The following is a 15,131-nucleotide window of genomic DNA, read 5'->3' on the forward strand; positions in this document are numbered from 1 at the left end:
TGAACTGCATGCAGAATGGCTTCTTCCAGTTTTTCGTCAGCTGGTCTACATGGAGGAGGTTATCAGCTCAGTTCCAGCAGGATTTCTCAGTGGCCTTGCAGCCCAAGTATATGGAGTCTTCAGCAATAGGGTCTTACCATCTATTCCTGGTGGGAAACCAAGGGCCTCAGCAATGGCCTATAATGTTTTGGGGGCATCAGGAACCTCCCTGGCCAACAACTCACTAGAAGGTATCCCATCCCTGGCCCTGAAAATTTTCTTGTAACAATCTATGGCTCCTGAGTGTTCCATTGTCCAGAAAAGTATGATTCTATATGACTTATTTATATCCTCTTAGATTTTGATTAGCCCTCCCTCCAGCTTTCCTTTACTCAATCTCTTGCCCTGAGCTCATTTTGGGCCTTTTCACACCCATTAATCTATTCTTCTACTTACATATATACAATACCATCCTATTAAGTACCTCCCCCCTTCCCTTCCTTTCTCTTCTACTACTCTGCTACTGAGATTTTTCCTTCTCACACAGAAGCCCAGTCATCTGTAGCTAGGATTCACATATGAGAGAGAACATGCAATGCTTGGCTTTTTGCATACATGCAGAAGCTAGAGGAAAATGTGGGGTGTCCCTCTTTATTGTTTTTTTACCTTATTTCTCTGAGACAGTGTCTCTCACCAAACCTGGAGCTCCCCAGTTTTCAGCTTGGCTGGCTGCCCAGGGAGCTCCAGCGATTCTCCTGTCTCTGCACCACACCCCCCAACCCTAAGTAGTGTAGATAGTGACATGCATGATATGTCTGGCTTTTTAAGTGGATGGTGGAATCAAACTCAGTTTCTTGTGTTTGCACAGTGGGTATTCCTACCTTCTAGGCCATCTCACTAGCCCCTATGATGATGACCTTGAAGAGTTTAGCCCTGGGGTACAGTAAAAGATGTTGACTAACTCATTAATTGATGATGTAGCATCAGGCATGGGTGTCTGTACACTAAATGCTTGGAGTTTTATTTTAAGCTCATTATGCCTTTTGGTTGACTTTGGTCTGGTAGCAGACTGACATCCATATTTTTCAAATTCTCATGAGGTTTAAATGTGAATCCAGGCTTGAGAACCACTGATGTGTCACAGCACCTACTTATATCCTGGAAAACAAGAGGGACAAAAAGATATTTGTTACATAAAGAGACTATGAATATGTTCATACCCAGATTTCTGGTATACTAACATTTTGAAAGAGGAAAATAATCTCTATTATAAAATATTTATTGCTCAATTTAATTTTAATGTTTACTGAATACTTAGTATATACATTGCACATTAAGCTAATAACTGTCAGGGATATTCTTCAAAAGTCAATTGTCAGAGTTTTTGGTAGAGTATAATCTGATTATAGAGGCAGTGTTTACACAAAAACAAAATAGGGGATAACTTTAACACACGAATATCAACAATTGAATAAGCTGACTCCAGAGCTCTCAGGGAGGTCAGAAGAAATGGCTAAAGTAGCTGGAGTCTGTGGGGACCCTGGAAACTGGGAGAAACTGAGACAGGTTTTGATGTAGTGATATCTGAAGTACCTGAGAACAGAATTTCAGCATTTCTTTTGTGGGGTGCATTGTAAAGAACCTAGATTTCAGGTTTTATTTGGCTCCCATTTGTTGCTTAAATGTGTGCCCAACATGCTATTGCCTCTAACCAGGCTCTCTTCCCTTCATAGCTCATTGCTCTCATGGCTTGTGAATAAACACATACCATAATAAAATGACAGCCAGAGCCTCTCCTAGAAAGGAAAATTCTCTAAGATCAGCATGGTATGAAAAATGAACCAAAACAATGAAACAACCCTATAGAAATGAGACATTTGTAAAGCTCTTGAGTATATTTTTTTTTTTCTCATTGTCCAAATGGGCTTTCTGGCATTTTATTTTCTTGGCTAATGTTCTTTCTTTCACCATTTGTCTTCATTTGATGGTCTTGGTCCCTTTGATTTGGTAGTGCCCTCCCTTTAACATGTTAGCAGTATTTACTTAATACTGGTTAAGAATTTTGTTTCTTTAATTTACAATTTGTGGTTGGGAAATGATCTGCTTTTGTTTCAGGTTGTTTAATGTTTTCCAATATAATATTCCTTCTTGTACTCCAGTGGGTTCATTTACAAAACATTTAATGTCATTTGTGTCTTTGAAGAGCAATGTATTTGGTTAGAACAAAAGTGAGTTCCTGTACAGGGCTTCTGATGCTTTGTAATTGGTAAACTGTTAACTAGACTAGGTTTGTGAACTAATAAAGGGAGTAGGAAACTTTGGATATTTGGTCATTTTCTTTTATCTATTAATGTTTTTGTTCAACTAGTGTTCATTTAAACACCGTCTCCATGTCAGATACCATGCAAAGAAAGTTAAGCTCCTGAACCAAATACCTCTAAATTCTTTGGAGGAATAAGAGACAGGAAAAATATGGAGCTCACACACAGTCTGAGTAGTATCATGACAAAAGTAATCACAAGGAGCTATGGGGAAGGAAGGGAGCCAGCATCTCAGAGTGGATCATGTAATAGTGTCAAACCATAGAGTTTGAGCTACTCAATAACAGAGAAAAGCTAGCCCCTAGATTTCACAAGAAGTTCAAACTCATGCAAATTCATGACTTTGAATATGGAGGAAATGACTCAAAACTGAAAAGTTGGGCTGGAACCCAGTACTCAAGGCCAGTATGTGAGCCAAAGTATGAACTTGATGGTTGAGATAACATGATATCACCAGAGTGCTTTAAGCAAGAAGATGCACAAGATGGTTTAATTTGGCTGCTATTTGTGCAATGAGGAGAGGGGACCAGGTGAAAGAGAAGCCATAGTCTTCTTGGAATAATGAGTCTAGGAGTTAAGTAGTTGAAATTCAAAGACAGGAGCAGGAATGGATTTGTGAAGTAGTCAGTGGAGGAGTGGCAGAACTTGGAGAATGATTTGATGAAGACAAGCAAGAGACTAGAAGAGAACAGGTAAGGCTGAGGACTGGGTTTCTAGCTTGGGCAACATAGATGGGATCCCTGTAGCTAAACATTTTTATCAAGCACTCATCTTTACTTACATATGTTTTGATTAGAATTAAGTTAAATGACTGTGTTTGGGGAATAATGGAAATTTAAGCAAACCATTCATGATTCAATGTACAAAGCTTCATTTGCACTTTATGTTTGTATGGTATCTCATTTGAGTACCTACTAATTTTAATTTTTACTTCTTAATAAATCAGCATGAGAATTGCAGACTAGAAAATACATCATTTAATTAGATTGTCTAACAATATGTTCCTTTCATTCATTAAAGCTGTAGAACTTTGATACTACTTGTCATCCATTTTTGTTTTGTTTCATTATTGTTTAAAAAGGGGAATAGAGAGAGGAAGATACTGAGAGTTCCTATATACCCCCCATTCCCAACCAAACAAAATCTCCCCTATTATTATATCCCATTGTCACAACTGATGATCCTACATTGACATCACATCACCCAAAGTCCATGTTATTTTTGGGCTCTGTCTTGATGTCACACATTCTTTGGGTACATACAAATGTATAATGACATGTATCCATCTTTATAGTATCACAGAGAATATTTCACTACCTTAAATAATTCATTTGTTGTAGCATTTAAATACAGAAAAGAGTCAATGGGCTAGCAGCACATGGCACTCAGCCAGGATGTCATCTGGCTGCAGAATTCCATTGTGCTAAGGACTGGTTCAGGATAGCTGACTCACTTCCTGAGTACTCGGAAAACATGAAGACACATCCATGACTGGAGGAAGCAGCTTTCTTCACTTTAAATATGTGATGCCACCTTACATACCAATCACTTCTCTAATGCTTGCCATGCTTTAAAAGTGAAGGAATTTGAAACAGCAAGAAGTAAAAGAAAAGTAGCGGAAAGACCGCTCTTTCCTATGAAATAACAGCATGTTAACAAACTTCATTGCTGCTTGCTCCATAGTACTGTCTACTACATGTTCATGACAATGTGAGCTGCATACCAAGTGGGCTTCTACCTAGCAGACTAGGGAGAGAGAAATATTTTAATGACAATTTTTCAGTTTTATTAAAGGATAATTGATTTGAAAAAAATACATATAGGCAAAGTTTGGAATGTGATACTTTCATAATGTGCATACATTGAGAAATGATGAGCACAATCAAATTAGCATATCCACCATCATAATCTCTATTTGCCAGGGTGTATGCATGTGTGCATGCATGATGCGAAGACTTATGATCTAGTCTCATAGGTAATTTTGAATATATAATACATTGTTATTAGCTATAATCACTAGGCTGTACATTAACTTACTCGTTTTATAATTGAAAGTTTATACCTTTTACCAACAGCTCCTCATTTCCTCCATTTCTGCTCTTGTGAGTTTGACATTTTTAGATTCTACATATAAGTGAGATCATGCAGTATTTTTCCCTCTTTTCAGCTTATTTGACTTAGTATACTGTCTTCCTGGCTCCTCCATGGAGGCACAAATTGCATATTTACTTCTTTTTTAAGTTTGAGGACAATTAACCTTATTGTATACTATTGATGGTTAATTTTTTTTTTGATTTTTTTTTTTTTTTTTTCCGAGGTAGGGTCTCACTCTGGCTCAGGCTGACCTGGAATTCGCCATGGAGTCTCAGGGTGGCCTCGAACTCTCGGTGATCCTCCTACCTCTGCCTCCCGAGTGCTGGGATTAAAGGCGTGCACCACCACACCCGACTTTTTTTTGATTTTTGAAGTAGGGTCTCACTCTAGCCCAGGCTGACCTGGAATTCACTATAGAGTCTCAGGGTGGCCTCGAACTCATGGCAATCCTCCTACCTCTGCCTCCTGAGTGCTGGGATTAAAGGTGTGCGCCACCACGCCCGGCTTGATGGTTAATTTTAATTTTCATCTTTACTGGTTTAGAAATCACCTAGGAGACACATGTCTGTGAGAGTATGAGTTATTGGAATAGACTGAATGAAAAAGAGAAAAGAAGGAACACTGTGGAGTCCCAGCATTCATCTCTCTTAGCATCTGGACTAAGGATGCAATGTGCCATGACTTTTCCTCCATGGTAGGCTATCCCCAAACACTGTAAGCCAGGTTAAAGTTGCTTCATGTCAGAGATTTTGTCACAGCAATGGGAAAATCAACTTTAAAATTGGTTAAAATACATAAATATAAGGCCAGAAACTAGACTGTAAGAAACTTTAGAAATGATTTTTTGTTGTTGTTATCACACCAAAAGTTCAATTCACAAAAGCAAAAATAAATTAGACTATATCACACAAAACACCTTCTCTATAACAACAGAAATCCTATTGATTTGGAAAATATTTATAAGGTATGTATCTAATAAGGGTTTATAGCTAAAATGTACAAAGATCCATATAACTCATAGTGGCAGGAAAAAAAAAAATTAAAACATGCCATAGTGATGCACAGCCATGGTGGGAAACCAACTGCTCTTGATTTGGCTAACTGGTCCACTCAGTAGAATGGAACCCATGACTAAAGCTGGGAAACTAGTCAGAACCGTATCTAAAGATGAGGCCACTCTCCATTATCAAGTTACCACCAATCATGGGCTATAAGAGGATCTACACCTATTAAATTCTCTCTAAAAAAATAAGGTTATCCCATTTATCTGGTGCTAACTTTACTCTCCATTGAAGAATCTGCTTCTCTTTTTCAGATAGACACAGATCCTAAGGAGAGAACCACCCCCGTCATACCTCAAAAGGGCCCCAGCTGAAACTAAGAATAACTGGCAAAGCAAGCAAGGGTGCTGTTTTCTTGGTGAACCTGGTATCAGCACAAGGGTGAAGGAGATCAAGACAGAGAACAATCAACTCCTACCAAATAAGATATCCAGAGACACAGAGGCTCCTAAGACCTCATCACTGAAGCAGACCTAAAATGAACCCAACATGGCCCAGGGAAATTTGCGGAAGAGGGGGCGGAAAGAATGTCAGAGCCACATGTTGGGTCATGATATACAGAGACATTTCTCCTACCCATAACTGAGGGCTAACTCCACAGTGCATGACCCATATACCTCAACAAGGAGGGACCAGAGGGAGAGGGGACAGGGAAGAGGCTAACAATGGTACCAATTTGACTATATTCACTGAGTACAAAACTAATTAATAATAATAAAAAACTAAAACATGGGAAAACTCCTTGATTAGAAACTTTTCCAAACATAAAGAGCTAGAATATAAGAGAAATGTTCAACATTATTAACCATAAGGGAGACATAACCAAGTACCATGGTACATGACATAATTCCAGTTCTTGCAAGGCTGAGAGTAGAATATTTCTGGGTGCTTAAAGCCAGTACCAGGCCAGCCAGGGATACTGTTATAGAATCTATTGATACTTGATAGGGCTGAGAAGCATTTGTAAGAGATTATCTAAATTATATTAGCCTCTGTGAGGAATTATCTTGATTAGGTTGATTAAACTTGGAAGACCTACTTTAACTGTGGGCAGGACCATTCTGTTCCATGGGCCAGGGACCTAGACTAAGAAGAAGAGTCAGATGAGAATTCTTTGTTCTCTGCTTCCTCACTGTGAGCTGAAGGTCACAAGCTCTGCTTCTAGTTTGGGCTGCCATGCCTTCCCCATCACAATGGACTGTAACCTAGAAATGCAAGCTGAAATAAACCATTCCTTCATCAAACTGCTTTTTTTAAATATGTTATCCCAGAAACAAGAAGATAACTGATATGTGTACCCTAGCTCAGCAAGACTCTGGCTCAAACAAAAAAAAAAAAAAAAAAAGGGGGGGGGAAGAGAAAAGAAGGGAGGAGTATACCTAATAGGTTGGTATTGTATATATGTAAGTAGAATGAGATGGGGAGGTAATATGATGGAGAATGGAATTTCAAAGGGGAAAGTGTGGTGGGGGGAGGGTATTAGCATGGGATAATTTTTATAATCATGGAAAATGTTAATAAAAATTGTGAAAAGATAAAAAAAAAAAGAATGTGAAAAAAATACCAAAACAAACAAAAAAAAAAGAGGAAAAGAGTCAAATCAACACCCACCACTATAAGATACTATCTCACACATGTTAGGATGGCTATTATCAAAAAGTCAAAAGACAAATATTAGAGCAGTGTTATGTTTAATACCTCTAGCTGTCAATTTGACAGGATTTAAAATCACCATGGAAACAAATCTCTAAGCTTAGCATGTCTGATACGAATTTTCAAGATAAGATTAACTGAGGGCTAGGGAGATGGCTCAGGAGCTAAAGATGCTTACTTACAAAGGCTGATGACCCAGTTCAATTCCTCAGTACCCACATAAAGCCAGATGCACAAAGTGATGCATGTATAAATGATATTTTTAAGATTAATTGAGGTGGGGAGACCTACACTAACTGTGGGCAGCACCATCCCATGGGCTGGAGGTTCTGACTATACCAAAAGGTAAGAGTAGGCTTAGCAAGCAGCACTCATCAGTCTTGCTACTTCCTCCCTGCCGATGGGATGATAGTGTCCTGAGCCTGCCATGCCTTCCCTGCCATGGTGGACTTCCCCTCAAAACTACAAGCAGAAAATAAACCCTTTTCTTCCTTAATATGCTTCTGGTTGGATATTTTGTCCTAGCAGCAAGAAAGTAATTGACATAGGAGGACACCTAGAAAAGAGAACATATATACTATTGGTAGCAATGTATATTGGTACAGCCATTATGTAGAATAGTATGGAAGTTTGTAAAGAAATTAAAATTAAAATTGAGGGCTCAAGAGATAGCCCAGTTAGGTGTATGGACCTGGGTTTGATCCTGAGACTCCATATAAAATAAACCAGGCATAGTGGTGTGCAATTGTAATTTCTTAACTGTGGAAGCAGACAGGTGAATTCTTGAAGTTTGCTGACCAGCCAGTGTAGCCCGCTTGAGGAGATCCATGCCAGAGACGTTCTTTGTCTCAAGAAAAGATGGAAAGTACCTAAGGAATGACAACTAAGGTTTTCCTCCAGCATACACATGCACAATCACATGTGCATTCACACACATGGACACACACATATACACATACTTACACGTAAAATTACCATAGCATCTAACAATTTTTCCTTTGGTCACATACCCAAAAGAAAAGATATCACTACCTCATAAAAATATCTGCATTTCTGTGTTCATTGCAGCAATACAGTCAAGATTTGGAAACAATTTAAGTGCCTTACACATTAAACAAATGGGTAAGTCAATTTGTACAAATACAGAATAAATATTATTCAGCCCTAAAAAGAAAGCTTTCTTATCATTTACTAAAACATGGATGAGCCATAGAATATTACATTAAATGAAACCAATCAAACACAGGAAGAAAAATATTGCATGATCTTTGTTACATATGGAACTCTTGAAAAGAGGGAAATTCTGATATAAGGAGCATAGATAGTGAAAGAGTTTTTACATACATTACATTTACATTAGCTCCTCTTGCCACAAAAGGAGATAACTATGAGGCATGAATGGAGCTGTTTTATTATAGTAACTTTTGGACTATATATATGCATTTTAAAGCAGCTCCTTAGCGCAGTAGGCAGTGCGTCAGTCTCATATATGCATTTTATAATCATGTTTTCTACTTTAAATATTTGCAATAAAATGTATTAAAAACAATAAATAAAAGATTTTAATCAATGATGTAAATTTGATAAATATTAAATTATGTAATAAAAGGTTAAGAAAATATGAAAATAAATATTTGTAAGTTACAGTTTTTAGGGGCTGGGGAGATGGCTCAGAAGTTAAAGGCTCTTGCTTGCAAAGCCTGCTGACTTGGGTTCAGTTCCCCAGCCAACTACATACAGCTAGATGGGCATTCATTTACAGGGACAAGAAACTCTTGTGAACCCATAAACACACACACACACACACACACACATACACACATGTGCACGCAAATAAGCAGTTTTTTAGGTTATAGCTTTAGCGAATAGATGAAAAACTCAAAACCTAGTTTCCAAAATGAAAAATAAACTATAAAAAGTGAAGAGGGGGAGGTTGTGGAGATGGTTCAGTGGATTAAAGTTACAAGCATGACAACCCAAGTTCACACCCCCAAAGCCCACATAAATCTGGGATCAACAGTGAATCCCAGTGAGCCCACAGTGATAAAAGAAGTGGAGACATGAGGCTCTCCAGAAGCTCTTAGGCAAGGACTAATTACCTGAGATTGTCCTCTGAGCTCTGTATGTCATGGCAAGTGTACACACACACACACACACACACACACACACACACACTCAAAGTGAACATGACAATAATTTGGTGCAAAATTCTGCAGAGTGGTACCCATGTCCTCAAATATGAAAATGTGTAAGGAATGGTCAGTCGCTATTGTGTTATAATAATATGTATGCAATATAACCATAATTTGTATTACATTGCAATATCCCAATGTGGGTATTATAATGAAATACACAAGGACATATTAAGATTCAGTACATTTGGGCTGGAGATATGGCTTAGTGGTTCAGGCATTTGCCTGCAAAGCCAAAGGACACTGGTTCGATTCTCCAGGACCCAGGTAAGCCAGATGCATAAGGGGCATATGCATCTGACGTTCCTTTGCAGTGGCTAGAGGCCCTGGTACACCCATTCCCTCTCTCTCTCTCTCCCTCTTTTACTCTCATAAATAAATGTTAAAAAATAAGAGAAAGAGCTGGGTGTGGTGGCGTACACCTTTAATTCCAGCACTTGGGAGGCAGAGGTAGGAGGGTCACCATGAGTTTGAGGCCACCCTGAGAGTATGTAGTGAACTCCAGGTCAGCCTGAATCAGAGTGAAACCCCACCTCAGAAAAAACAAAAAAAAGATTCAGTACATTTGACACATATTGTTGTGTCTGCCGGGAGCAGAAAGTGAAAACCAATGGATCACAGAGTTTGCCACAAGTGGTGCTATGGAAATGCCCAGACCTTCAGAGCTGCCAGCGCAGTGTGAAGAACGGTCTGTAAACCAGGTTCAAGGACTTTCTTCCTCAGTCAGTTAACTGAAGGGAGCTTCATTTGATGATAAATGGTACTGACCGCATTGTACCCACTAAACCTTGTGGCTCTGCAGGTCAGACCATACCCAATTCATGATGAGACATGCAAGTTATATAGTCACTTGATATGGGTAGGCAGTTCAAACTCTCTGGGGCTTCCAATAGCAAGGAGGAAGTAGTTTTCAAAAGAAAACTGAATACATACAGAAGAGAGTACAGATTTGCTCAAGCATCTAAAAATCTGAACTTACTCTCCCCTTTCAGCACTTGCTGGAAGGCCACAGAGCATCCCTATTTGCTATGCACCTGCCATGTTGCTCAAGCTGCTACACCGTAAGCCCAGCAGCGGAAGAGCTGGAACTGCTGCAGTACTCGTCTCCGGACTCGGAAATTTTAAACTTCAAACCTCTCTTTTCACGTTCTAGGGTGCAAGATGCAACAGCTTGCCTTTTTCCTTGATCTAGACCACTGAACACCCAGAAAGTTCATGAGTGAAATGCCCCTAATTTTGTGGCACTTATGTCTCACTTCCTAACTGTATACGTGACATAGGGTTTGCCACTTTCTCCTTAGTATATCTGGTCAAGCCATTATGAATGTAGAAGACCAGTGTGACGTTTTGTAGAACATCAAGACAGTTAAAGTTTCTTTGCCAGCTACATTAGAGGACAGAACAAACTTGACATGGTCCTGACTTAAGGGTATGAAGCCTACCTACTGTTGGCTATGTCAAATGTAAGCAAACTACTTCTAGTACTTTCTGCACCTTTTGAAGGAGGAAAAGACACTTTTCAGATGAGTAGTTGTATATGAAATGTCAGAGGTGGTAATTATTTGTTCCAGTAAATGTACCATACATAAGACAGTAGTTAAAAAATGGGCTTGCCCCCATTAGATGTTTGATTCAGTCATTCTCGAGAGCCACTCAATGAAGCAAAGGGGCAGGTAACAGGTACCACCCTGCTAATTTCAAATCTTTGGAAGTGTCATCCATCTATGCAGCCTGCCCCTGACATGCACTATTACTGTGGTTTACAGCCATTATGAGAATGTGCTGCCCCATTACTTTCTGCATTACCCTTCCAACCATGACGGTCCTCACTCTACAGGTCAGAGAGCCAAGGTGAAGGTTCTGGCAATGGCCCAAAACACCTATTCCAATTGCATATTTTGTTCTGGGGAAATGGCCACAGGACAAAATCCATTGACCACCCTATACTGAGTTAAACCTGGGCACAGACGTCAGTATCCCTTCCACTGAAAACCCTCATTTCAATTAACATGTACGTTACATGGATCACTTAGGTCATAGGAATTGATGTAATTAAGGTAGAGTAGTAACTTCTGAAATATCCAGATGTTTCCTTTTTCACATGCACACTCACTCTAGTACAACCTACAGGTCCTTTTGATGAAAAGCCTAGAGAAAGACAGTTTTCTCTGCAACAGTGACGGAAGACTCTTCTTCCAACAGACCTTCACCAGAGCTTAATGTCAATGAAATAGCTCGGTTCTAGGCACTTGACGAATTGCTTGGACTCCATTATGGCAACTCAATCAGGTTTTGGGCTGTTTGTTGGTATTGTAGTTGTTTACAAAATTTTAATTTATTTTCATGTAGTTGAGAGAGGGAAAGAAGATGAGAGAGAGAGAATGAGAGAGAGAAAGAGAGAGAGAGAGAGAGAGAGAGAGAGAGAAAGAAAGAAAATAGGTGTGCCAGGGCTTCCAGCCACTGCAAACAAATTCCAGATACATACACCATTTTGTACATCTGGCTTAATTGGGTACTGGGGAATCAAACCAAGGTCCTTTGGTTTTGCAGACAAGTGCCTTAACCACCAAGCCATCTTACCAGCTCCCATAATTTGTTTTTTGATATATACGTCTAACACTAATGTAAGACTTCCCACATATTTTGTTACTAGGGGTCCCATGATAAATTAACCATCCCCAACAACCTGAGCTGCCTGATGCATTGTGGGAAGTAGCAGCCTTCATTGCCTTGTATGGAGAATGTGCCCACCTTGTCCTTGATGGGTAAGTGCTGCTACTTTGCTACTCAAGGAATTCTCCCCATCCCCACTAAAACCAGGGTGCCTGCCTCAATCACACCTTGTCTATAAATGAAAGAACCCACAGCACTTTGCCAGGCTGTGAGGATTCCCTTCACAGATAAACTGTTCAAAATGGCAGTGGAGGAGATGTCCTTCCAGCTTCCCAGGATTCAACTGGGAATAAATAGAAAGTTAGTATATGGCACAGCTACTCCATCACTCTTGTTTCCTTAAGCCTTATGACCCCCTCCTCACAATGCCTGGAAGCTGTGGTACTTCAACCCCATGAGATACAGGTTCTGGGCCCACTTGTATTACCTCATAAGAGTATGTGTTGAAGTTTCATGAACCCATAGTTAAACAGACATTATCTAAAAGTTAAACATATAAATTTAAAAACTTGAATGAAAAAACCATACCACGCAGAGAAAAACAAAACAGTTTACTTGTCAGGATTTCCATGGTTAAAATGATCCAGTTCCATGAGGTTCTAACACAGGCCTACCTCATATAGGTTTGAGTTTCTGATTTATTCTATCTTTACAAGCAGGGGACCCCAGATGAGAAATCAACATAAACATTATCTTTAAGGCAGTAGTTTATTCATCTAAGCTATGTAAATAATATTTACTTCCCTCAGGGCAGGGGTAATCGCTCAGTGGGTAAACTGTCCACTTCTCAGGCATGAGGGTCTGGGGTTGATCCCTAGCATGATGGCACGTACTTAAAGTCCCAGTGCTGGGGAGGCAGGCACAGGAGTATTTCTGAAGCATCTTGGCTAGTCCATTGGATCTGATTGATGAGTCCCACTCAATGAGAGACCTCCGTCTCAAAAGAAGGGGACAACATTCCCAAGGATAATACCTGAAGCTGTCCTCTGGCCTCCACACACATGTACACACAAGCAGCTGCACTCTAATACATACATATGAGCATACATACATACATGCACAGTACACACACACACATAGCTCAAAAATTATTGTGAGAATTAAAGTTAACAATGTATAAGGCACATCACACAATGAAAAGCATGTAGTGACTTCTTAATAAATATTAGATGCTATTACTATTTTATGAAAGCAAAATGTTACCCATCATCAGTACTACATGGGAACATATGACACAGCCATCCAGCAATAAGAGTACCCGGATGAGAGAACTTAAACTCTGTAATGCCTCAGGGCCAGTGTTTGGCATGTGACTATCGAAGTAGCTGTGCTTCCCTAAGTTGACTGAAGTTTCTAACGCCATCTCCTGTGCTGGGCTACGTGCACATCCACAGTGCTGGCTAAGTTTGTCCTCAGAGCAGCTTGACTCTCTAACCTTGAGTAAACCCAGCAATGCAGGGCCTGTGATAAATACACAGTAAGGACAATGTTACAACAGAAGAGCTCCTTGATTTATTGTGTCTTAGGAAATAGAAACCTCCTCACATCATGGGAATTAGTGATGGAATTTTAAAAAGAATAACAAAATGAAATCAGGAATAGAAGAAAAATGTCCAAACCCAACTAAAAAAAACACTTTCTAATAAAAAATGCAAACCAGATGCAGTTAAAGAGGACTGATAATTAAGGATGATAAATGACTAATGTTTTCTATTGAATTATCCAGTGCACACTCTTGTTTCTACATGAGGGAACCCTTTACATATGGCTTCTAGGTTACTCCAACTTGATTTCACAGGCAAGTCTCCCAATCAAACCAATCTGAATGTGCCTTGTCCATCACTGATCCCTGTTTTTCCATCAGAAAAGTGACTCTACCACTTCTCAGTGGCCGCTTTTATAAGGATAAAGAACAGTCTAGATCATTTGATAACAAGTACCAAACAAACTGTCTCCTCGGTGCAAATGATGCATTGGCGCAGAGATATCCATATTCTTTAACCCATTCTCCCTGGTAACAAAGCTCAGGCATTTTTCATGCCTGTGTAGAGGTGAGATGTCGAGACTGCAATTAACCTCTCTTTCAATCTCACAACAATCTATCTCACAGTCACAATTATTCACCATTGCTACAGCCTCTGAGTTCCTAAAAAGTTTTAGTCTATAGCTAAACTTAAACTTACTTAGTGTTAATGGTGCATAGTCTTTTATAGTAGCCATCATATAATGAGCTAAGATTGTCTAACCAACTACATGGTAAACAAGGTCTATGACTGACTCCCTTTCACTAAACACTTGATGAGCATGTAGAATAGCAGCCCCACCCCTGTAAAAAAATACTTAATGATTGGCTGAGAAGGGATATTTGTTCAAGGGTCTCTGCTAAAATTCAACAGAGGCAATCAGCTTCCATTAGACTGAATTTTAGATCAGATGGCATTATGTTAATCAAATAGGAAGGAACTTTTGAGTAAAGAAGAATAAACTAACAGTCCGTTGACAAGCTCTGTCTACCCCCTGGACTATCCCACATGAAGCCTAATCCCAGCCTTCCCCAGCCAAAGTTGCTACTTACCAATTAATGTTGTTTGAAATTGTCAAATGAATTGTTAAATTCTCACTGTGACCTGGTGAAGAAAGTGTTTGTATGTGTTGCAAGTAAAACCACCCTATTCTGGAACATAGAAAGCAAATGTGCTATACAATATATTGCTGCTGGGAAAGGAAATTATTTCTACAGAGCATCTACCCAGCAGGGCCCAGCAAGGATTTGTGTCCAGCCAGTAATGGTGACATTTAGGAGTATACATACAGATTCTTATTCAGTTCATTTAATTATTTTAGACAACACAACTTTCTTTGTATTTGTTACCTTGCTGGTAAGAGGAAGTATCCTGCTATCCAGACCTGTATCCAGAAAATATTGACAAGACATATGAGAGTCTACATAGAAAAGGAACATGATCAGTCAGAGCTTTGCATCTCATCAGGATGCCCACATGTCTTGTTTGATTTCCTCACCACACTCCTCAGAGCCCAGATGTTGCATATCTGAAACAAAGCTTGTTGTGTGCAGTGGAGATGACAATGTTAAAGAAAAGTCACTCTTCATTCCGACATCATACAGCTAAATTGCTCTGTTAGTTTTAAATTTAAAA

General features: G+C 39.4%; 1 protein-coding gene across 2 annotated transcripts in view; it reads right to left on the reverse strand.

Annotated features, from left to right (window-relative positions):
- Nucleotides 1-557: 557 nt before the first annotated feature.
- Trmt11 (tRNA methyltransferase 11 homolog) overlaps nt 558-15,131 on the reverse strand; it is a 116,621-nt gene continuing 102,047 nt past the window's right edge. Inside the window, exon 12 of one of the 2 annotated variants that reach the window (XM_045159844.1) lies at nt 558-1,137. In XM_045159844.1, coding sequence (XP_045015779.1) covers nt 1,000-1,137 — 138 coding nt within the window. In that variant the 3' untranslated portion in view covers nt 558-999. The remainder of the gene's footprint in view (nt 1,138-15,131) is intronic. The other variant, XM_045159843.1, reaches the window with a different exon arrangement.

Source organism: Jaculus jaculus, chromosome 9, assembly GCF_020740685.1.
Source record: "Jaculus jaculus isolate mJacJac1 chromosome 9, mJacJac1.mat.Y.cur, whole genome shotgun sequence".
NCBI lineage: Eukaryota > Metazoa > Chordata > Mammalia > Rodentia > Dipodidae > Jaculus > Jaculus jaculus.